Source organism: Coccinella septempunctata, chromosome 7 (genome assembly GCF_907165205.1).
Source record: "Coccinella septempunctata chromosome 7, icCocSept1.1, whole genome shotgun sequence".
In the NCBI taxonomy this organism is placed as follows: Eukaryota; Metazoa; Arthropoda; class Insecta; order Coleoptera; family Coccinellidae; genus Coccinella; species Coccinella septempunctata.
Window position 1 is genome coordinate 3,177,427 of NC_058195.1, and position 21,826 is coordinate 3,199,252.

Consider the following 21,826-nt stretch of genomic DNA (forward strand, 5'->3'; position numbering starts at 1 on the left):
GGCGTAGATCACGAATATGCAAACAGAATTTTGCTGAAAGGATTAGTTTTTAAATTATGGTCGATGGAAAATTCGAAATTTTGGACCTTCGCGGAAAAAATCATAAAATCTAAACTGTTCGCAGTAGATGAATGAAAATTGGTTTTTTCTATTTGCAAAAAAAAAACAAAAATAAGGAGCAGTATTTTGGGAAATAAATCAGTATGCAGTTATATATATGTGTAGGCAAACTTTCAAGCTAACAAGAGCGGCCTATACCCTAGGAACGGCCCTGTGTAACAGAAAATTCGAGGAAAAATAAAAAAATTTCGACCAAGGAAATCTATTCGAATAACTCGAAGCATCCAATACATATTAAGTACATAAAAAAAATATATTCCTTTTCAAGAAATTAAAATGAAGAATTTTTCAACAATTTTCGAACAAAATCATGTTCTAAATTTTAACATTCATCGAGATTACCCCAATCTTTGCCATTATCAATGTCGCAATTTTGGTGAATTCGTACATCAACATAGTTAGTTCATAATAATATCGTTATTATGTCGATAAATAAACAATCCCAGATCTGTCTCAAAAACAAATATTTTTTTCTTGATTTGATAAAAAAAAATAATTTCCACAATGTCAATCCCCAATAGGCCACCTACAATTTCTCAAATTTGTATAATAATAAAATTTTCAGAGACTCTTCCAAAATTACTGTCCCAAATCTAGAGAAGACTTTGTTAATCAGAGAAATTTTAGGTGGACTAGCATCCATCATACCTTTTGTTAAATATAACAAGAAATCAACACTCGGATGTTGGATACCCGTAAGACCCCTACGTAAGCAAGGTCCACGAGCACAAACCTAATACCTACAAGGCATATCGAGATGTAACAAACAAAAAATTTCAAGAGATCATTGTTCAGCAAATATAGTGAGCCATTATGTTAAAAAGAAAACTCAGTACCTTTGTGCTTAATATATATAAGAACAAAATCCAATTAGAGGGATAATTCTCACAGATAAGGTACCAAAAAGGTCATAAATTATATCACATTAAATAAGCTATCATAAAAGAAGCTAATACAAAATCAAACATCCGACAGCCAGTGTTTCTGTGTTCTCGGAAATTCAGACAATTCTCGAAAAAGGTCATAGAGTAAAATATTCTTGGATCAAAACGTCAACGAATAATTGCTTTCAATGCGAATTTATTTATTTTTACATTCACTACTTTATCATTTTGATTTTGAATCTGTTTTAAACCAAAATTTTTTAGATTTAACGCTGAAAACGTTGATTTTTTCCTTGTTCGAATAGAATGACAAATATTTTCAGTTCATTCACTCAGGTCAACAATAAAAAACGGTGAACTGCATAGAATCTATATTGAAAAACCTAATGTTTTAGATAAAATTTAAAAGAAGCGAGGCTCTATAATAATACTGTAAACAAAGAAGTCAGGAACAAAGTAACAGCTAACAAGATAAATGAGAAACACTGACTGCCTATCAAACAACTCGTGTCAATGACAATAATCCGAATCATCATCGTATCAGTACAAGTGATTGTGTGTGTGTCAAATAGCAACGAGGGACGACGTACAGGGGGCGTTTTCATGCTTCCGTCGAGGTCACCAACGACCCCTTCGGTGTGTAGGCCGTGGCGTTCGGGTCCAGCGTTGAACCCGGGGGGCTCTCGGCCAGACGCACCCTCGAGTGGTTTGTGGTCGAGGCTGGACCGCCGAACGTGTCGTTTGGCATCACGGCCAAAACCTGGGCGATCTTGCTCTTAAGCTCTTCGATCTCTTTCTCTTGCGCTCGATTGGCGCCTGCAAAGAAAATTCCGATCCAGAACACATATACTGCACGACATTTCACCATACATTTCGCGATACAGCCAGGCACACTAATGAAAAAATAGAAGACTCGATAAACTGTCATTTGTACTTACTGTCCCTGATTTCCACCTGTCGTTTCGCCTCGCCGAGCGCGCTGAACAGATCCAGCTTTATCCTGGTCTCGGCGGAAAGGGAATTTTCCAGATGCGTGTTTTTCTCCTGCATCGCGGACAGAGCCGACATCAGTATGTCGGTGTCGCGAAGCTGCTCGACCAGGATCACGTTCTCCCTGTCGATCTGTTTGTACTTGTCCTCGGCCCAGTGGAGCGCCGAACGACAGTCGGTCAGTTCGTTTTCCAGCTCGCGCCGTCTCGATTTACACTGCTCCGTGCATTCTCTGGAAGTCTGAGCGGCCACCTGAAAATAAAAACCGTTTGTTCGTACCGTTTGCCCAACAGAAAACAACCTCGAGGCCCGATTGCACCAAAGAATTTTAGTTATACTCATTTCTGTGATCTCTGAGGGATACGGAAAAATAAGTGGGCTTCGCTATCGATAAGTTGAATCGGTACTACCCACTCCTACTCCACAGACATACAGACCATAGACATAGAGGCTCTCTATGGCTGTCACAGACGGATCACAATACGTCAAGGATGGGTAGTACCGATTCAACTCATCGAAAGCCAAGAGTAGTATTTTTCGCCTTAGTATTTGTGAAATTCATTTCATTAAGATTTTTTCAGGAAAATCCGTCAGGGATGGCGGATCTCTCGACCAACCCTAATAAAATGAATTTCATAAATTCCGAGGCCACAAACGTCACTCTTCCCTATCGATGGGTTGAATCGGTACTACCAACCCCTGTAACGATCGGTGCTAACCTCACCATAGACAACCTCACTTCTGTCAGCATTGTCAAATTTACATATTTGTTTAGGTTTTCGTTTGAAAAACGTACAAAAATCACTATTTTTCCAGGCTTTTTTTGGCTTTACCGATCTGGCTCCATGGTAGAGAGAATTTCCTAGACGCGCTACGGTTATTCGTCTTTCGTTTGGCATTCCGTAAGTTATCTGAAGCACCTGTTATTGATGTGTTCTTTCAGGAAAAACTGGAATATTTCAAATTGTTTTACCTTCGAATAAAAACCCATATTCATCTCTAAATTCACTTCAATTTCGAATTTCATTCGTTAACGCTGAAATCCAGGATAATATCCAGTGGTAAGAGTAATAAGCAATGTTAAAGGACAATACCCCGACTGAAAAATGATCCCGATCGAATTTTTTACCTGCGCCGCCCTGGCTTCTTCCTGCTTTCGACTCTTCCTCTCCTGATTAAGCTGTGACTCGAGATTCGACCTCAGCCTCCTTTCTTCGGCCAGCCGCCTCTCCATGCTGGCCAAATTCTGTTTCTCCGTCGTTCTACTACTCTGTACATTCTGCAACCTCTGCTGTAGCTCCTCCACCTCCCTTTGCAGGGCGGATATTTCGCCCTTCAATACTTTCTCGCTCGTAGTCAGAGCAGCGACCTGAAACGAGTCCACTTTAATTCGTTCACCTAAAATTCAAACTGTTCGATGAAAAATTTCAAGGAAACAGTAGTGTATAGAGCCAATGGAAAAAATTCTATCACTTATTCACCTGTAACCTGAGTTCTTGCTCGCTGGCTCTGCTATTTTGCAAATCGCTCCTCAACCTCCTTGACTCTGTCTCGATCCTCTGCAGATATTCAGCTGCTTCGCGATCCTTCTCAGCCTCGCGCTTATCCCTCTTCCTCGGCGCAGGTTTGGACTCCGTTTCCACGTTATTATGATGGTGGGAGTTATCGTCGGCTCCTGCTCCAACAGCCGAACCATTAGTGTGCGAATGATTGACCTACCATCAGAATTTACGTTATACAAAACGGAAATCGTTATAGGAACTTAGATCAGAGGGTGGAAGACTCACATGTTGCTTCTGCTGTCTATCTATATGTTTGTCATGCTTATCGCTAAGTTTGTTACTTTGTTCATGATCGTTCTGATCGTTTTTGCTCTTATCCAAGGATTTTCTGTGTGACTTCCCATGGCTGTTATTATGAATACCTGTAAATGAAATGATACAAATGGAAACCAAGATTTACCAATAAAGTAATATAACATCAAATACAACGAATAAATTCATGCAGAGGCCTCTACCAAGTTGATGAATTTTGGAGTAATACTCACCATTGGCTATATGTCCATTAGGAATATGGCTGTTTTTGTCGTGGTGCGACAGACGATTATTATGACTATTCTTAGTAATATTTTGTACAGGAGGGGCAACAGGTACAATTGCATTTTCAACAGACTCGACATTCTGAGTCATTGTGTCATGTGGCAGCGCTTGCTGTATGAGCTGCATGTAAAATTCATTCTCTTTAGCGACATCACGCTGTTTTCGCTGCCTGAAAAAAAAAATCGTATCACAGTGTTCCTTAAAAGCAAACTATGGGTTTATCAGGAAGTACTACAAAAAAACCTGCCTCATACGGAAGCCAATATACGATTTGAAGCCGAAGCCAAGAGTTACAACTGGGTAACCTATGCAATGTGCTGCGAAAGGTCTACACAGATCCAGATGGCCCGGCATATGTTTTATATCGCGCAGACGCACTGCGGTTTCCAAATAAACGAAAAGCATCCACAGTACTATGGTGGGGGCACAGATACCTAAAAGTAAAACGCAATAAATCTAAGGAAATTCACCATATTCTACATTTTAAGTTCATCAAATTGAACTTGTTCACAAGACTAACGCTGTGGATCGTGCGCACTCACCCTTATCAGTATGCCAGACATATTGTACCCAGACGTAGGTGCTAGCTGCGAAAAACAACCAATGTACAGGTATGAAGAAAAAACACAACATGTCCGACGTCAGGGCTATGCAGACGAAGAAAATTGAAAATGCCAGCCCCTGGTATTTGAAGCTGTCGTAAACGCTACGCAGCAACAGGTAGAAGGGCCATAGGAACTCGAAACGAAACTCCAAGATGAAATCGGCCAGTATTACCAAAGCCCAAAGGGACAAAAACTTCAGGTATAGGAGAGTGCTGCAATTCGAAAGAAAATCGAGTTTTATCTCCCTGCATTAAAAACTACGTTCTGCTTCTTCATTCACAAACCTCATCTTAAGAAATATATAAATATGGTGGATGCGCTATATTACCAAAGTGTAAATAATCAAAGCTTTTTGATTTCTTCCACAAAAGAGGTAGGTATGTAGTGTGAAAGTCAGAACATACTAGGTACGCATTACAATTTTAGCATTTGAAAGACATTCATACAATGAATGAATTTTTTACTTGGTTCCTTCATTCTTCATTTCAAGACTTTCAGTTCTAGCTAGCTTTCCAAAACATCAAATCAATAAGTTGTTTACTGATAGTAGATATACTCAGATTCATCAAAACAATCAAATCAAATTTGATATTTTTATTATATCTTAGAAAAAAAATTAATGATAAAGTTAGTCGAGATTGAAATAAATTCAACGGAAAAGTATTATATAAACGAACAATTGAATCAATTAAAAATGAATATTATTGAAATAAATTCAATTCTCTTATTGACAAAAATCAAAACAAGATCAAGGACCCAGTTGGAATGCAACTGAAATGACCCCTCTGATGTCTTGTGATCCCTTTCAACAATACTGTTTGCTCTTCGTAAACCATAAACATTAGATAACTGTATCAGATATATAAATCAATCTGATCAACATTCAAAATAACTAAAAAAAATTAAAAATGTATCTGACTTGACAGCTGGTCGTCATCTAACCTAGAATACACCTGAAGATATCCAACAGATACTTGTTCCCTTCGAACAAATACAAAGGAAAAATAGTTATTAGCCGTTTGAATACTGAACTTTTTTCGTGCGAAATTTTTCATTTTATTTGGATAAACCAGCCATTTTGAAACACATATGGGTTGAAATTGTTTAGACTGTGAAGATACATTTGACAAATAACAGATGAGAGATTACATTATGAATGCACAAACGTACCTTCCGTAAATCCCTTCAGTAATTTTGTTCCTTTTTATGGGTCGTCTCATCTTACCGATCTCAACATTTCGTCTCTTCATAATTCACATAGGACCTCTACACTAATTAACTGTTTAATTCACGCCAAGTCAATAATATACACTTCAACGATACCTCATGGATTTTCGTTCTAAAAATCTCGCTTATGCGGTAAACGTCTTTTGTTGTCAACTGAAACTACCCTCCGCGCATCCAGATGGCGCAGCTCGCATAACACAGACGTCAAAAATTCCGCCAAAAAATTCGTACGCGATTCCTGATTTGAAATAATTTACGCTATAATATTTTTACGTTTATCAGGGAATAGCACTGTAATTTTAATTCACAATTATGAAGATAAATGTGCATATTTGATCAGCCAGATTTGGATCACGATCGAGGGATAGATAAAATCTATAGAAAGAAGCGACAATTTTTTCATTCAGCAGCAGCTTTATAATTTCCGAAGTCTTCTTCTGATATGATTATTTTTCACTTTCCAATACTCACCAGCTTTATAAAAAAACGTATGACCTGAGCGAGTTTCGAACCCACTACTTCGAGAGGAAATACATAACTCATAGGCAGAAAGAAATTGCTAGTTTGAAATGACAATTATACCATTTTAAACAGGCAATTATTATAGTTTCTCCCAGAATTTCGATTTATCAAATATGTGCTGACAAAATAGGACTAGTATAGAAAAAACTCTTGATAACAAATTAAAAATTTATTCTATAAACAAACAAAATAAAAACGAATTCCTTGAATATTCCAATTAATTTTTCAGGAAGGAATCATTCCTTTATTCCTTTTGAAAGATGCCCCGCCTTTCCTGTTATGATTGGCGCGAGTAGACTTTTGGACGTTTTTCTTCTGTCTGGCATTCACTACTTTCTTCTCCTGACCCTGTCCCTTGGGCTTTCCGACAACGTCTGTTTTTCCCCTACGGATTCTCATTTTTGCCTCGTATCTAGCTCTAACAACAGCTGGGTCTTCACAGAACGCTTTGAATCCTGTTTTATCCCCTTTATCCACAGGTTTACCCTCTTCATCAAATTCGTTATCGCTATAGCTAGTATCACTCACAAGTTCCTCCTCATTCCGTTTCTCGTATTTCTCAACTTCATGCTCAACGACGAAATCTGGTTCTAGGAGACTATCTCGATCATCGTATTCATCATCCGTATTGTCATAACGATTATTGTACTTTCTGAAAAAAAATCACAGTGATAAAGAAAAAACATCGAGGAATGATTATGATGACTCACATTCCATCCATAACTAAAGTCTTCATTTTTTCCTTCTCCTTCTTGTCGTTTAACATTGAAAGAGCATCGTCAAATCCTGGTTTCTTGCCCCGATAAGCTAAGGTAGGCTTTGGTGGTTCCGGTTCTGGAGGTATTCTTGGAGTGTCGAAAGCCACTTCGAGCAAATGGGGTGGAATATTTTCCTCCAAAATTGCCTGTACCACCTGATTTGTGTTGAAATCAAAGTGCTTCAGACACATCTCCACAAAGCCTGTAAAAAAATGGCCATCATAATAAAAATATGCAATGCTAGACAAGACTTACCTTCACCCAGATGAGGGAATATCGATGTAATCGACTGAATTTTTTCGTCAACATCGTTCCATTCCTTACTTGTTCCAGGTACGGGTTCATAAGTGGAAGAACAACTTGGTTGTGGTTCTTTGACAGCTGCTGACTTTGGTAAAAGATTAACAAACGCCGATTCAATACTGAATTTGTCCTTAATGAAATCATTCCTTTCTAAACTATTCAGAGATGTTATTATATAATCAGTCCGTGTTTTATCTCTATATATTTGTTGAGGAATTTAAAACGAACATTTCTTGTAAGACAGAATGGGAAACACAAAAAAGGATACATTTGGGAAAAGTCTTCAAACATTTCTACGGTTTGTGACACTGGGTATTTATGATTATAATCACAGATGAAAATTTCATATTCTAATGCGGCAGACATTGTGTCTATGAACATTTCTAGGTATTCTTCTTGCTCTTTGCTTTTCCCCCTGAAATGAAAACAATCTTACATATTTTGTAATAAGCTGTAAGAAAACATTCATAAATATCTGAAAAATACTTACTGTAAGGAGATGGTCTTTTCCAATATGAAAGATATAAAATTATGAAAATTATCCACAAATTTAATTCGTGCATAACCAATTTTTTCCATTATTCTCTTATATAAGCCATCATCTTGTATCGACTCTCTTCTGCTTTCAAGCATTTCATAGATATCATTGAAAATGCCATCATAATTTTTTGCTAAACTGAAAAACCAATGAATTGTTTAAAAAATAACTAAAGGCACCTATAATAATGAATTTAAGACCAGGAAAGCCTGTTTCCATAACCATCATAAGATAGTTGCAACCTCCATTGAACATATGTAAGAAAAATTCACACACAATGATACTACACGAAGATCTTACTTTTCTGGAACGTTTAGTTGATAAGCAACTTCAACTGTTGAACTCCTGAGGCGGAAAAGGGAACTGAGCGTACTTATCATATTCAAACAATAATTCACTACAGAATTCACCCATGGTAGACTGAATATCTTTGGCCTATCTTCCAAAGATATTGGAACTGGAACTATACCTGGATCGAATTTCCCTGTTATGCGCCCCCTGATTGTATCAGAGATCTGAAAATGAAGGAGTGTTCGAATTTTGAATTCTTTTGCAAAGTAGCATAAATAAACATGCCCAAAACTGGAAACGGAGATAAATGCTTACCAAAATGAACTCTTTCAAATAGTGCTCTACTTCTTTTTCTATGAATTTTTGTTGTCCTTGGAGGGAAAAATAAATATCACTCAATTCATTAATTAATTCATTATCAAAATCCACGTACAACAGAGTGATTGTTAAAGCTATGGATAAATTTAGTAATTTTTTTTCCACTAAATATTTAGCTCCAACATTTGCAGGCATGTACTCTGTCTGAAAGGAAGCCCTGTGTTGTTATAAATTCAAGCTGAATATTTATTAATATAAAGTAGAGACAATACCTCTGATTCCCTGAACACAATGAGTCTTCGAACCACCAGATAAAATTTATTGAACACTTCTTTATAAACTTTCTGACATTCTTTTCCTAGGTCATTGTATAGATAAACAGGAATAGGATGCAGCATAAATTCTCTTAAATTGTCCTGTACATTTTCTTTAAATAATACACTACACCAAAACTGATGATAGGAACTTCTTATTAAATATTCTAGAAAGAATAAGTAATTCTTGTTATTTTCATTGAAAAAGATATTATCTTCTTCGGGAATACTGAAATTATACTCTTGGAATTCAAAGGCTGGTATGAACCTTGGTAGCCATGACTCGTGCTGAAAACATAAAAGGACTTTTGAGATTCAAAAAATGTTTATATTCAAATTAATTATGACACAAATAATATCATGGTCTGGAGCAGTTGAAGTATGTAAAACATATATGGCATATGGGTATACAGTGAATAAACTGTTACTCTAATGAGCTATAGCTTACCAGAGCAGGTATCACTTCTTTCTTCATAGTCACACATTTTTTTTTGTTTTTATCACTTTTAGCCTCTTCCTAAAATTTTAAAAATCAAGTGACCAAATGTAACTTAGCAGCTGTATAAATGAGGACTATTCTCAGAAATACTTACCTGCTTATTCAATGAGCTCTTATCTAGTTCATATCGTTTCCTTTCAATATATACTTCGTTTATTGGAAGTTTATGTGGATTCTGTGAAGAAAATTATTGTAATTGGTTTGGAAATGAGTTCACTTCCAATGTTTACCTTGAAGAAATCAAAATAACTATAATTGATTGAATCATTTTCCACTGTGTTCAAAGAAAATTCTCCAAAAATATCTGCTAGTTTGTTCATTCTTTTCCGGTTCTTGGTAGTTCTCGAAAAATTAAAAAATATTGAACAATATTTTTTAACCTGCGAAAAGTACAGGATATCATAGAAATTCGAAACATAAACATTGGGATGTCTATGATAAGATGTCAAAACGTTCTATGGTAGTTTAGTATTTGAATTTTCAAATAATAAAAAATTTGATAAAAAAAAATTCTCGATCGACTGTGAACAAATAAGGAACTACAAATAATTAATTATCAGTATTAAATTTTCTTCTCTCAAAACTGCAGAGTTCGATCAAATTTGTCGACTGACAGGTTGTAGTTAATTTGTACACTATTCGACCTTGATAATTTTGGGGGTCCATTTTTTGATTTCCCAAAAATTAATATTTGTAATTGGGTTTTTTATTCATATTCAGTTCTATCTGAAAATATTATAGGGAGTAATAATTATTTCATAATTTTTGAACATTTATCTGTCCAAATTATTATTTTTTACCTGCAGAATTTTCCTAAATTTCCCGCTCTGTGAAAACACGCGGTAAAAATAGAGAATGAATTGATTTATTTTATTGGATCACCGATCGTTTAATTCATTCTCTTGAAATTTTAAGAAGTGCTTTATGAATTCGTTTTATAAATATCAAGGTAAATTGTTTCATCAATATGAGTTCTCTATCTCTTTCACCTTTTTAGTCTTTTTTTGGTATGCACTAGACAGAAAATGAAAGAGGTGTAAATTTGATAATAGAATGAGTGAATTCTACAAATTATCTGATTCTGGAAACCTAACTGAAGTTATACAAGATTTTTTCAAAGTTTTTTTGTTAAATTTCAGATGCCTGGTCATGGTTTGCCTTCCAGTAGAAATTTTTTGAAACTTGAAGAATATCCATTGGAATATCATACCCTTTCAAGAGAAGAGAATATCACAAAGTATCAACAGTTTCAAAGTTGGTGTAACACTTGTGGGAAATCTTCTTACAAACAGGTTCCAAATGAATGTGTTGAACCTTGCAAGAAAAAATCTAAAGAAACAAAAACATGTGTGAAAAAATATCTAGATAATGAACAATTTGAAAACATGGAACTTGACTATCAATTAAAAGAAGGATGGTATGATACAAAAAAGCAATTCAGCAAGCCCTATGAGTGTTGTAGATTTTCATCCTTGAATGGAGCAGATGAGCAGCAGTACTATGATTGTTGTAGATTCAGACCAAACTTATGTGAATTGCCTACTTCTTACATTAGGAATACAAATAATTGTCAACCAAATCAAGCTTTGTCATGTTCAAAAATGTCAGATGATGGTAAGGAATATGTTGAGTGTCTTGAAAACAGGGTCAAATCTTATGAAAAAGCAATTAAATATGTTGAATACTCGGAGAATGCATCTGTTTTGCAAGTAGATCATGAAAAAATTAGGGATGCGTATGATGGTAGATTGCAAAAAACATGTGAGAAGTTAGCAGGGATACATTCACATTTTAATCCCATCATTTCAAGTGAGCGTTCAGATGAACTTAAACAAACAAAGAATAATATTGGACATTCTTATTCTTTGGAAGTGAAGTCAAATCCTCGCAATATATCTGACAATCAATTCAGTGACTTCAGAAATGTAAATGATAAAGACAAGTATTGCCAAACTGAACCCTGTTTCTGTACAGATGATAGTGGATCTAATCATTTTTATAATTGTAGTATACACTATGAAACTCAAACATACTTCGATAAGAATAGTCAAGATAGCAGGAAACCAAATATTTCATCTATTTATGCTCAAGAAATGGAAAATTTGAAGGAGAAATTGAAAGAATTAAGAAATTCCGCATATAAAAATAGCACATCTGCCGAGATGGTGGCAGAGTCCCTTGTGGCTAAAGATAAAGAAAGTGAAGAAAAAGCTTGTAGAATAATGAACAAAGAGTCCCCTAAAGTTATAAGACGGACGAAAACAAGATTGATCCGAGTTAAAACAAGGGGCAGAGTTGCTAATACTATTAAAGTTCGGAGAACAAATACTAAGAGTACTCTGTCTTCCAGGACCTCTTCTATCGAACTGGAGGACTCTCATAGGTAAACCAAGTGAAAAACTGTATGGATATATCTCGATATTTTTTGCAGTTTATTCTGTAGTGTTGTTATCCCTTTTTCATTTCAGCGATTATAGTGGTTCTGATGAGAGTTTGAAAGAAATGGATGAAGATTCTCAAGTGTCTGATAATGTACCTACTGAGAGCACAAAAAATGGAACAGCTAGAGAATCCGTCAATGTGGTGGAAAATATAGGTGAGTTGTTGAGAAAAAATAAAGCATTTTGCATTGGAAGTGGTATAATAGTTAAAAACTGCATGTAAATTTTCATTTTAGGTTCAGGAGATTCCGCGGTCTGGCCACTCAGGGAAAGTCTATTTCCGAACGTTCCGCCTTATATTAGTTTCAATTCTTTCAATGCCGAGGTACCAAGGAGAATGCCCATAGGAAGGAAGTTTTTCAAATGGAAACTTAGTACTATAACACCAATCGTAGTGAGGAAAGTTTTATCAAACTCGGGTTTCGCGTTGGTCCGAAGTGAGTTCACAAGAGGTTTGTCCCATCCCTTTCCTTGGTTAATTCCTTCCTTAAACCCACTAATAGTCCTCTAAATTATTCAAGAATCAAAATTGTCAGCTCCTGCAGGTCTTAAAGGCACACAAGGAGGGTCCTCATTCTTGAAAAACAATCCTCCCTTGACCTTTCTCGATCTTACCCACGTAAATTTTTTTCAGCATGAAATTCCTAATTCCGTGATCCGTTTTTAGAATCGAACCAGTGGCTAGGTACGTGGGGCAAGCACATAAAGTCGCCGATGTTCAAAACCCTGAAAATTCATCAGAAACTCAACCATTTTCCCGGCACCTTCCAGTTGGGGCGAAAGGATAGGTTGTGGCGAAATTTCCAGCGAATGATAAACAACTACGGTCTTAAGGAGTGAGATTTTTCGGTCGGATTCGCTTCTTCGACTTTCACTACGGAATTTTTTCAGATTTGGTTTTCTTCCCTACACGTACGTCCTTCCTCAGGAGTTGAAGTTGCTAAAGTACAATTGGGAGAACAAAAATACGGGAGGCGAATGGTTCATAATCAAACCTGTAAGTTTCGGTGCATGAATAACAAATACAGGGTGTATTTAAAGTTGTGGCCAGTTTTCGGTTTAATGATCTCTCAAAAAAAGCCTCACCTTTGAAAACACCCTGTATAAAGCAACCTTTGGTTTACTGATTTAATTTCTTGTTTCAGCCGGCTTCTGCGAGAGGTGTTGGAATAAAAGTTATCAATAAGTGGGCTCAGCTACCTAAAAAGACCAGTTTGGTGGTACAAAAATACATAGCTAATCCGTACTTGATAAATGGGAGTAAATTCGACTTGAGATTGTACGTTCTTGTTACTAGCTTCAATCCTCTACGAGTGTATTTATATTCCGAAGGTCTCGTTAGATTTGCCAGTGGTAAGTTCGTGAAAATTTTGCCGTATTTGGAAATTGTGGATATGCTAGTAGTTCAAATGTCCCCTGTTGAGCGCTATGGAAGGGAGGCTTAGAACTGAATTTTTCCTTCTTCTGGGTATCAAAGACCTTACTTGGTCATCTTTGATGTCTTGATTTTTAACTTTTGAATCTCTCGACTGGGGAATTCTCCCCCGGATGAAAATGAAGTATTTTATATGAAAAATCTTCGAAATTTCGCATTTTAAGCACATCATTCCAACGTTTTCTGTGAAAAACTTATTTAAAATACTGGAAAAATGATTGGGGAGATTCAAATTTTATTCCACAATTTGGCAACATTGGCTTCAGATTACGTAGAAAACGAATCCCGAGTTAAATCGAATGTTTTTCGATTCGATGGATCGCTTGTGATATTTCCGATTTATTTTCAGTAAAATATAGTAATAATCCAAAGGATATAAAAGAGAAATATATGCACCTCACCAATTATAGTATAAATAAATTATCCAGTAATTACACTGCCAACGATGATGCTCACTCCACGCAAGGCCACAAGTGGTAAGTATTCATCACTTTCTTGTGTTGAGCGGTTGGAACAGAGGCTTTTTTTTCAGGACGATAACCAAGTTGTTGGAATATCTGAGTCACGAAGGGGTGGATACGAATCTCCTATGGAAAAATTTAGAAATGCTGGTCGTGAAAACAATGATAGCCTGCGAGCAACCGATATCTGAGTTGTGCTCAGAAAATATGAACACCAGGTACAACTGTTACGAGCTGTTCGGTATCGATGTTCTTTTGGACGATAAATTGAAACCCTGGTTGTTAGAGGTATGCACTGTTTTATCATTTTGGTCCTATCTATCGACTAATAACTATTTACAGGTTAATATATCGCCAAGTCTTCATAGCTCGTCGCCCTTGGATGAACACGTCAAGGGACCTTTAGTACAAGCCCTATTCAACATGGTACAGTTTCACTTCCCTTCGAAACTGGCCCCCTTTGTTAAACCCCATCTGAAGTGTTTCGAGTCTAAGATGTATACGGCGAATTTAACTCAAAGGGAGACCAACAAGCATAGCAAGTTCACGAATATGTTGAAGAGGGAGGAGTATTTGGAAGCCATCCTTGAGAACCTCACAGGTACTTTTTGAGTTTTACTATTCGAATAACTCATTTTCAATACTAACTACCCACTTCAATAGCTGCTACTCCTACGATTACAGGGTGTTTTATGAAACGGACAAATAACATTATTTTGATTCAGATTTTGACTAGTGTAGGCAGACGTTGCATTTTTTCTTGAAAATTCTTTACTTCAACGCCATATACAGGGTGATTCACCGCGATAGCCCATTTAAGACGTTTATGGAAAACTAATAACTATTTTGCGCTGAAAATTTGCACTTTGGGGTTTTCGACAATGAAATTTCTCCCTGGAATATTTTCAAATCACTGCAACTTCCAGTTGTAACGGGACAGCCACTATTTTCCTATTTAAAACGACACACCAAGTTAAGACACCTGATTTGATGACAATTTCAACAGTGCGCCATACCTAGGATAAAAACTCAACGGTTTGTCAGTTATTGGGCGTTTAATTTTCATCGCAACAAATACATCGACTCTCACCACGTGTATTAATTCATGATTGGGACAAAGATGGATGTCAGCACGCGGAAAACCCGCCATCCACGGGCATCGTACAGCCGGTGATCATAGACGATTTGTCGCTCAGCAAGAACAGTATCCCTTGGACCGCCTCGTGAACCTCGCCGAATCTCTTCATCGGTATCTTGGACACGAAACCCTTGGAGTCCTTTGCCTTGTTCCATATGTGTCGCGCGGTCTTGGACAGTATGACCGAAGGGCTGACGCAGTTTATCCTAATGTCGTGTGGTGCGAATTCCACTGCTGCGCACCTGGTGAAGGCTTCCACGGCGGCCTTGGAGGCGCCGAACAGGCCGTGGCGTCTGATTCCCGACGTGCTGGATTGGGAACTGACGGAAACGATGGATCCTTTGGCCTTGCGCTTTATGAGCTGTTCGGCGAACACCTTTGTTATGACGAACAGGCCTGCGAAAATGATAATTATAAGGTTTGTTCGTAGTGTGGTTCGCAACGGTTGTGAACTGTACAGAGCAGGCGCAATTCCATTTTAGGGTAGCGAAAATCCATTTGCGCTTGCTCTGTACGGTTCACAACCGTTGTGAACCACACTACGAACAGGCCTATTATACGCGGTGTTTTTGAAGGTGGGGCTTTTCTGGCAGAAGTAATCGAAATAAGTCATTTTCTATACAGGGTGACCTTGTTTCTCTGAAAAAGAGCTCGGTCACCTCTCATCGATTTTGCTCTAGCTCTTATAGTTTTCGAGATTCCCTCACTGGACATCTTGTACATACTCCAGCGTATCAGATTTTCATACAGACGTTTAATCTCGGTGTTGCATACGTGTTGACCCATTGATCTGACACTAATCAGGGTTTTTCTTTCTATTTGACAGTTTGGAAACGATAACAATGATTTTTTTTTAAATATCTCCTTTCCTCCACCTATAATCGTTTTTGTATTCATTATGAAAGTTGTAGGTAATAAAATTGTATACAACTTTTGTCTGAAGCAATTTTACATACTCTTGACCGTTTTCTAGGGGTTGTAGCTCAGCCATCTTGAATATTTTATACAGGGTGACGATTTAAAAACTTGCTAGGCCAATTATGTCACGACAAGGATGATTTCAGAGAGAATGCCGGAACAAGTCAACTTCTATTCGTATTCTGAGAGCTAGAGCAAAACCGATGACACGTGACCGACCTCTTCTTCAGAGAAACAAAGTATGGTGAAAATCGATCCTTCGTTTTTGTGTTATCAGCAAAAATGGAGATTAAGACGATTTCGAAAAGTTCTCTTTATTTTTTTTTCTTCGAAGGTACAGATCTGAAACTTGAACCTTCTTAGGCACTTTTATACATAGAATCTACTGAAAAAAGATTTTTTTTAATTCAGAAATGGCGGATTCATTCAAAATTCGCATAATGATTCGAAATTAAATTTTTTTTTTGGGATCGTCAGTGGATTCTACGTTAAAAGTGCCTATAGAGGGTTCAAGTTTCAGATCTGTAACTTCAAAGACAAAAAAGTTATGGGAACTTTTCGAAATTGTCAAAAATCTAATTTTCTGCCAATAATTAAAAAACGAAGAATCGTAGTAGGCTACGGTTTCCACCATCTTTGGTTTCTCTGAAAAAGAGCTAGGAAATGTGTCGTCCGTTTTCTTCTAGCTCCTATAGTTCTCGAGATCCCCTCAGTGGACAACGAATTTGGCCCACCCTGTACACTTGACGCTTTTTTTTTACATCTTTGAAAACCTTCAGACGCGCTATCATTTTCACCGGATCTAAGTCCTCTATTTCAACATTCAAGAGTCGATTTCTTATCATCTCCGTTACACTAGATCGAACCTTTGATGTTGGTGTTGAAAATTTCGTCGAACTGTTCCTCGGTAGCGTTCAGGATCGAACCCAAGTACGATATCCCGGCGCAGTTCACCAGAAAATCCACGTCTCCTATGGAATGAAGTTTCCTCTCTATGGTCGACCACTTGGTAACGTCAAAGATCAGCGGCTGTATTCCGGAAACTTCCGCGCATAAAGTATCCAAGTCGGCGTCTGTTCTACCGCAGGCTATCACTTGGGCGCCGAGATAATGCAGGTTTTTCACAAGGTTCTTGCCTATTCCTCGCGTCGCGCCAGTTACCAGCACCCGTTTCCCGAGGAAATACTCTGGGTGCGCAACTGGACCTAAAAAATGTATCTAGTGTCAACCGGAAGATCTGGCAAGGGTCTAGGTTAAGAGTGGACCACTAATAACGGGCTGGTATCCGAGGAGAGTAGCGTTTTACCGGTTTCGACCTTTTTTGGGCTCTTCAGAGCAGCACAACCCAAACTGGTCGACGATTCCCTCGCTCAAGGACGTCACGTTCTATGTGGTTCTTCTCCTTGTACTTTTAAGTAAAGTCAATGATATTGTTAAGGGTCAGAGTGTCTATCAAGACCGAGTACACAAAGACACCCCGTACGATATTTATGTTCGAATCAGTAGGGGAATGAAGAAATTGGTTGAAAAGTATACGCACCTAATGGTAAAGTCATAGCTAATGTGAAATTCACAGTGCTTGATCTCAAATTTTTTTCGCTTGATTTTCTCCTTTTTGTCAAGCAACCACAGTTGTCATCGTCGGACTCCATATCTACTGATTAAATTTTGAAATGCGAAAAAAATGAGGCACTACTTCAAATTTGACATGTTCGTTAGGACATAGAGCGAAATCGATATCTTCTCTTCGGAGCAATGAAACAGACAATTATTAATCAATTGATAACCAAAATGCTGATCTTTCAAAACGTTAAATCAATTCTGTCAGCTGCCAGAAAGTTTCAATCACTTGACTGTGGAGGGTAGACTACAAAACATACACTCGCGCTGACATTTCGTTTAGTTTTCTGGATTTTCCAAGTTTCCTAGGCAACTTTTCCTAATTTTTCTTTCGTTATAACCTTCTTCGAAGTACGAGGAAGGTTTCGAACAAAATTTGATTGAAATCGGTTCAGCAGTTTTTACGTGATGCTATGACAACTCAAAACAGGGCTACATTTTTGTCTATAATGATTTACGTACTACCTAGCCTTTCTAAACCAACCAGTATTCCTAAATTTTCTTGAAAATCATTCATATTAATTGTATAAAACATCCTCAATAGATATATAGATCAATTAACCTAAAAATTTCAATATATACTGAGGAGATATGTCAGCATGTTCTCATTTCGTTAAATTCTTCAATAGGCGATGACGTTAGACATCTGATTCAAGCGGAAGACGAATTGACAGTGAAGGAAAAATTCGTTAGGATTTTCCCCACTTCCTCGTCGCACAAGTTATTGGATTTCATGCCTCCTAGATATTACAACCGTCTGTTCGATGCGTGGGAGACGAAGTATCATAACAACCGAGAAAAGGGTAAGTGCAGGTTATTTGATCTTCACAATTTGGCGAGAATATTTCTGAATTTGTCCTAGTTGGGTTGAATTTCAGTACCCCAGGTGAAAAATTATCATTATTTTTTCAGGTATACAGAGGCTTCAGGTCTTATGCGCGCAGAGGGTTCACATGAAAGGAGCCACTATTTCGAACATGCAAAAGGTAGAGTAAATCCTTATGATTATTTCTATATTTTTTCCATACTTTTTACATGTAAATTTGAATTGAATTTTTTTCTCAGTATCGTAGATTTTTCCCCTGATCTCTTGAATTCATTATTTCTGTTGTATATATTTCGTCAAATGACTAATTATCAACTTTTTCGAGAATTTGAACGTTATCTCTAATAACACCCATAAGATTGGACATACATACTTCGTATTCTTATAGGAAAATTTATGGAGATTAAAAAAAAAATTATTTTTCATAATCTGAGAACTGTGTCCAATTTTATGTATGCTTCAAGCGTTTATAGCGACAGTACCATCCAACATTATAATTTTTTTCGTGTTAATCCATCTGTACAGTCGTTTTCTTTTCATTGTTCCTCATCATGGTAATATTCATGTTCACAAAGGCAAGATCTTTCATACTGGACCTATTTCAAAGCCTTTGCTCTCAAATCCGCAGTAAGTTGAAGATGCAAAAGCATTTTTTGTGTGTCGTGACCAGACTAATAAAAATTATTCAAGATGAAAGTCGATGTTTAAATATAGTCCATAGGGGAAGATATAGTTTAGGTAAATATGAATCTCGAATTAGCCATTGAATTCGTCAATCTAGTAGATCCAGCATAAAATTGTCCTTGTGAAGACATTCTAATTGTTTCGGTATTAATCTTGCTCACTAGCTTGCATGTTTTTGAATTTAGCATAACGTAAGAGCATAATTTTATTGCTGTTGTTATCGATGAAAATATAGGGACATATACAGGGTGTCCACTAGAAGTGGATTTTCGTAGGTCAACCTTTGACCCCGCGTATCTGCCAGAAAAATCATCGTAGGGCAAGAAGTGATACATAGTCTAAAAGAGCAACTATTCTTGTGATAAATCTCGAAATTTCATCGACCTTCACCTAACTATAGTTAAAATTCAAGATTCATTATGATCCACAAATCTCATTGGGTTCTCCAGATACTTTTAGTGGACTCTTCTCGTGAGACACCCTATATGTTAGTTGAGTAGAGATGTTTCATCACAATATTAGGGATATAGAATATCCAAAAAAACACGGTCTAGTTTAGATTAAAATTTAATGTTTGCTCTAGTTTTTGCCTAATTTTGTTTAGAGCTTTCGGTCCAACTTTTGATCAATAGAGGAAGGAGAGAGGCATGTCATAGATTTGATTTTTACTGAAAAAATATGAAAACATGTATGTTTTCTATGTTTTCTTCGTATTCCATGTATTCTTATAACAGTGTAATTCAAACTAAACAGTTTACGCCATAATATACATACATGGAAATGAAGAATAATCTTTGTGATTCACTCAAAAAGCTGTTTTGGGAGAATTCCAACAGAAAAGTGTCCGTAAGTCAGGTATGACTGTACCATCATACCTTTAAATCAACGATATAAAAAAATTTTAACGTTGAAATAATTAACACAATGATTTAACATTCGATTACTCGAGGAATTGATCGGATAATTGAGTAAACTGAATGTTGTTTCGCAGAATGGTCAAACTACGAACCATGGAGTGAAAACGCCTGCAACGAAGGAGCCATCTCCTCCGAGGGATACTTTTTCAATAAATAAAATGTTCTCCGACGCGACGGGCATACATCAAGAACTCCCTTTGGTACCATCGACTCAATAGGTAGTTATTCTTGTATCAGCCTGTACATACAGAAATAATAACGCCCTGCACTTACTCGATTGTATTTTGGTTTGATGTTGCGCAACTTTTTCTCTAAAATTAGAAAAGCACTGAGCTTAGCTTTCGAGCGGTTGTTTGAATACAATTTGGTCGCCCATCCAGGTACTGAACTCGGTGAAAGCTGCTCGGCTTCCTGAAAAAATCGAAAAATCTCCAAAAATACAGTTCCGGTGGCATTTAAAATCAGAACTTCGCAATTTGGTGCCATGGTCAATTGACGCTCTTAGTTATTCGTGTATTTCATCCCGGAATTGGCTGTGAGGTAGTGACGTTGTCTCAGCTTGTTCCTATCTCATTCAAAATGTTGAAGGGAGTAAAAAAGTAATTTATTCATATGGTGCTTCACATTATATGTGGAAATATTTATAAATTTAGTGTTATCTAGCTTCTCATGCATCAATTGGATGAGTAATATGGATTGTCTAGAAAATTGGGTTTTCTTAATAAAAAATACAAATTAATTCGATATAATGATGATATTTAACTTTTGACGAGCAGTTTATTATCGATTTTGAGATTATCGCAGTTGCAGTATCGATATCATATTGTTCTTGACCTTTGATATGGCTTTATATACAGATATCGATTGAAATTTATTCTGGGAGGATTATGCATCTCCTGAAACTTTTTAGGATTTCCACTTTCAATCTCTGGAACAAAATCAATTAAAAAAGCGAAATAAACGATTTGCTCCTGCGTAAATTCTTGCACTAATTTGTCAGGAGCAAATCAACTAGAAAAAATTGTCCTCCTGACAAATGAGTGCACTTTTTTAATTGATTTTGTTCCAGAGATTGGGAGTGAAAACCCTAAAAAGTTTTAGGAAATTTTATATACAGGTTGAGTCTTTGACTCATACAAATTTTTCAACAGTAGATTCTTGAGATCAAAAGGTGGCACAGATCATTATGAAAATTTTAAATGGCTATATCTGTTTATCAGGGCCGAATCGGAAAAAAATGGTATGGGAAAAAGTGTTTCTTTTGACCTCAAGAATCCACTGTTAAAATATTTGTATGAGTCAAATACTCGCCCTGTATAGGTTTCGCAAAGGTCGTTTAGTAGCTATTTACATTCGTAAAACGTTCACATTTAACCGAGGTTGGGCATCTTTTTCACCTATTCTTGCTGATCTTTGACGACCGTAACTAAACTGTTACTTGTAGATTTTCCTCGTGGAATTGTTGGATTTGATTCATTTTGTCGATCATTTTCAGAACCCTGAGGGCGATCGGGTGAATACTACAAGTGTACTGCCATTAGTATAGCCTAGATGTAATTTCACTCTGTCAGAGGATAAACCTTATCCGATGTTGAAAATTAACCATATACTTTTACATTTATTCTTTGTAGCTTATCGTTTTGAAATAGCAGGATATTTTATTTGATGAAATAACATGTACACTTCTGCATTTATTTATTGTAACGTTTTTTTTTTCGATTATCAAGATGTTTTTGAAGTATTTTTAATATAAACTATTAAGAAATGTGTTTTTTGTTAAGACGCGATCAGAGTCTGCCTTTAATTCGTTAATACATTCGGAATTTCCAAAATTTTGATCTTCAGTGAGAGGGAAAGTGGAGAGTTGCGTAAACCCCCCATGAGAGCTGTTTTCATAGCTACCTTCGATTGATAGGGT

The 21,826-nt window shown here is 36.8% G+C and overlaps 4 protein-coding genes across 10 annotated transcripts; 1 reads left to right on the forward strand and 3 right to left on the reverse strand.

Annotated features, from left to right (window-relative positions):
* Positions 1–306: 306 nt before the first annotated feature.
* Positions 307–6,086, reverse strand: LOC123317072 (macoilin-2). 2 transcript variants are annotated; one of them, XM_044903434.1, is made up of 9 exons: positions 5,869–6,086; positions 4,636–4,910; positions 4,337–4,527; positions 4,042–4,258; positions 3,782–3,918; positions 3,476–3,709; positions 3,124–3,363; positions 1,943–2,246; positions 307–1,820 (listed from the first exon to the last, which is right to left on the reverse strand). In XM_044903434.1, the coding sequence occupies exons 1-9, from the start codon at positions 5,946–5,948 to the stop codon at positions 1,606–1,608; spliced, it is 1,893 nt and encodes a 630-aa protein (XP_044759369.1). In that variant the 5' UTR covers positions 5,949–6,086; the 3' UTR covers positions 307–1,605. The 2 variants fall into 2 exon arrangements, with proteins under 2 accessions (XP_044759369.1, XP_044759368.1); XM_044903433.1 differs by lacking the exon at positions 5,869–6,086 and adding an exon at positions 5,641–5,768.
* A 515-nt stretch (positions 6,087–6,601) lies between these two features.
* LOC123316384 (activating signal cointegrator 1 complex subunit 2) lies at positions 6,602–10,779 on the reverse strand. Its single transcript, XM_044902436.1, has 12 exons — positions 10,679–10,779; positions 9,699–9,848; positions 9,563–9,643; positions 9,418–9,486; positions 8,928–9,257; positions 8,653–8,859; positions 8,347–8,561; positions 7,999–8,184; positions 7,777–7,923; positions 7,461–7,705; positions 7,158–7,407; positions 6,602–7,099 (listed from the first exon to the last, which is right to left on the reverse strand). Exons 2-12 carry the CDS (start codon positions 9,786–9,788, stop codon positions 6,673–6,675), a joined length of 2,247 nt encoding a protein of 748 aa, XP_044758371.1. The 5' UTR covers positions 9,789–9,848; positions 10,679–10,779; the 3' UTR covers positions 6,602–6,672.
* On the forward strand, positions 10,100–21,673 carry LOC123316383 (tubulin polyglutamylase TTLL4-like). Of its 6 annotated transcripts, XM_044902432.1 has the most exons (15): positions 10,101–10,417; positions 10,608–11,410; positions 11,477–11,851; positions 11,937–12,064; positions 12,146–12,361; positions 12,577–12,745; positions 12,801–12,906; positions 13,055–13,262; positions 13,694–13,820; positions 13,877–14,093; positions 14,148–14,406; positions 18,111–18,284; positions 18,394–18,467; positions 19,983–20,126; positions 21,404–21,673. In XM_044902432.1, exons 2-14 carry the CDS (start codon positions 10,608–10,610, stop codon positions 20,124–20,126), a joined length of 3,000 nt encoding a protein of 999 aa, XP_044758367.1. In that variant the 5' UTR covers positions 10,101–10,417; the 3' UTR covers positions 21,404–21,673. The 6 variants fall into 6 exon arrangements, with proteins under 6 accessions (XP_044758368.1, XP_044758367.1, XP_044758365.1 ...); XM_044902430.1 differs by having other exon boundaries at positions 10,608–11,851; XM_044902431.1 differs by having other exon boundaries at positions 10,103–10,417; positions 10,608–11,851; positions 12,146–12,346.
* LOC123316386 (L-xylulose reductase-like) lies at positions 14,846–17,650 on the reverse strand. Its single transcript, XM_044902437.1, has 3 exons — positions 17,402–17,650; positions 16,728–17,066; positions 14,846–15,339 (listed from the first exon to the last, which is right to left on the reverse strand). The coding sequence occupies exons 1-3, from the start codon at positions 17,511–17,513 to the stop codon at positions 14,933–14,935; spliced, it is 858 nt and encodes a 285-aa protein (XP_044758372.1). The 5' UTR covers positions 17,514–17,650; the 3' UTR covers positions 14,846–14,932.
* Positions 21,674–21,826: the final 153 nt, after the last annotated feature.

Excerpts from the sequence above, each read along its gene's own strand:
- LOC123317072 (XM_044903433.1), bottom strand. The coding sequence starts at position 5,753 with ATGAAAAATTTCGCACGAAAAAAGTTCAGTATTCAAACGGCTAATAAC. Across the intron at positions 4,911-5,640 it reads TATCTTCAGGTGTATTCTAG|CACTCTCCTATACCTGAAGT; the intron begins GTTAGATGACGA and ends TTCGAATTGCAG. Across the intron at positions 2,247-3,123 it reads AAGAAGCCAGGGCGGCGCAG|GTGGCCGCTCAGACTTCCAG; the intron begins GTAAAAAATTCG and ends TTTTATTTTCAG.
- LOC123316384 (XM_044902436.1), bottom strand. The coding sequence starts at position 9,788 with ATGAACAAACTAGCAGATATTTTTGGAGAATTTTCTTTGAACACAGTG. Across the intron at positions 8,562-8,652 it reads ATTTGAAAGAGTTCATTTTG|ATCTCTGATACAATCAGGGG; the intron begins GTAAGCATTTAT and ends CTTCATTTTCAG. Across the intron at positions 7,100-7,157 it reads ACTTTAGTTATGGATGGAAT|AAAGTACAATAATCGTTATG; the intron begins GTGAGTCATCAT and ends ATTTTTTTTCAG.
- LOC123316383 (XM_044902430.1), top strand. The coding sequence starts at position 10,608 with ATGCCTGGTCATGGTTTGCCTTCCAGTAGAAATTTTTTGAAACTTGAA. Across the intron at positions 13,821-13,876 it reads TCCACGCAAGGCCACAAGTG|GACGATAACCAAGTTGTTGG; the intron begins GTAAGTATTCAT and ends CTTTTTTTTCAG. Across the intron at positions 18,285-18,393 it reads TCATAACAACCGAGAAAAGG|GTATACAGAGGCTTCAGGTC; the intron begins GTAAGTGCAGGT and ends TTATTTTTTCAG.
- LOC123316386 (XM_044902437.1), bottom strand. The coding sequence starts at position 17,513 with ATGGAGTCCGACGATGACAACTGTGGTTGCTTGACAAAAAGGAGAAAA. Across the intron at positions 17,067-17,401 it reads AGCTATGACTTTACCATTAG|GTCCAGTTGCGCACCCAGAG; the intron begins GTGCGTATACTT and ends TACATTTTTTAG. Across the intron at positions 15,340-16,727 it reads TTTCAACACCAACATCAAAG|GCCTGTTCGTCATAACAAAG; the intron begins GTTCGATCTAGT and ends TCATTTTCGCAG.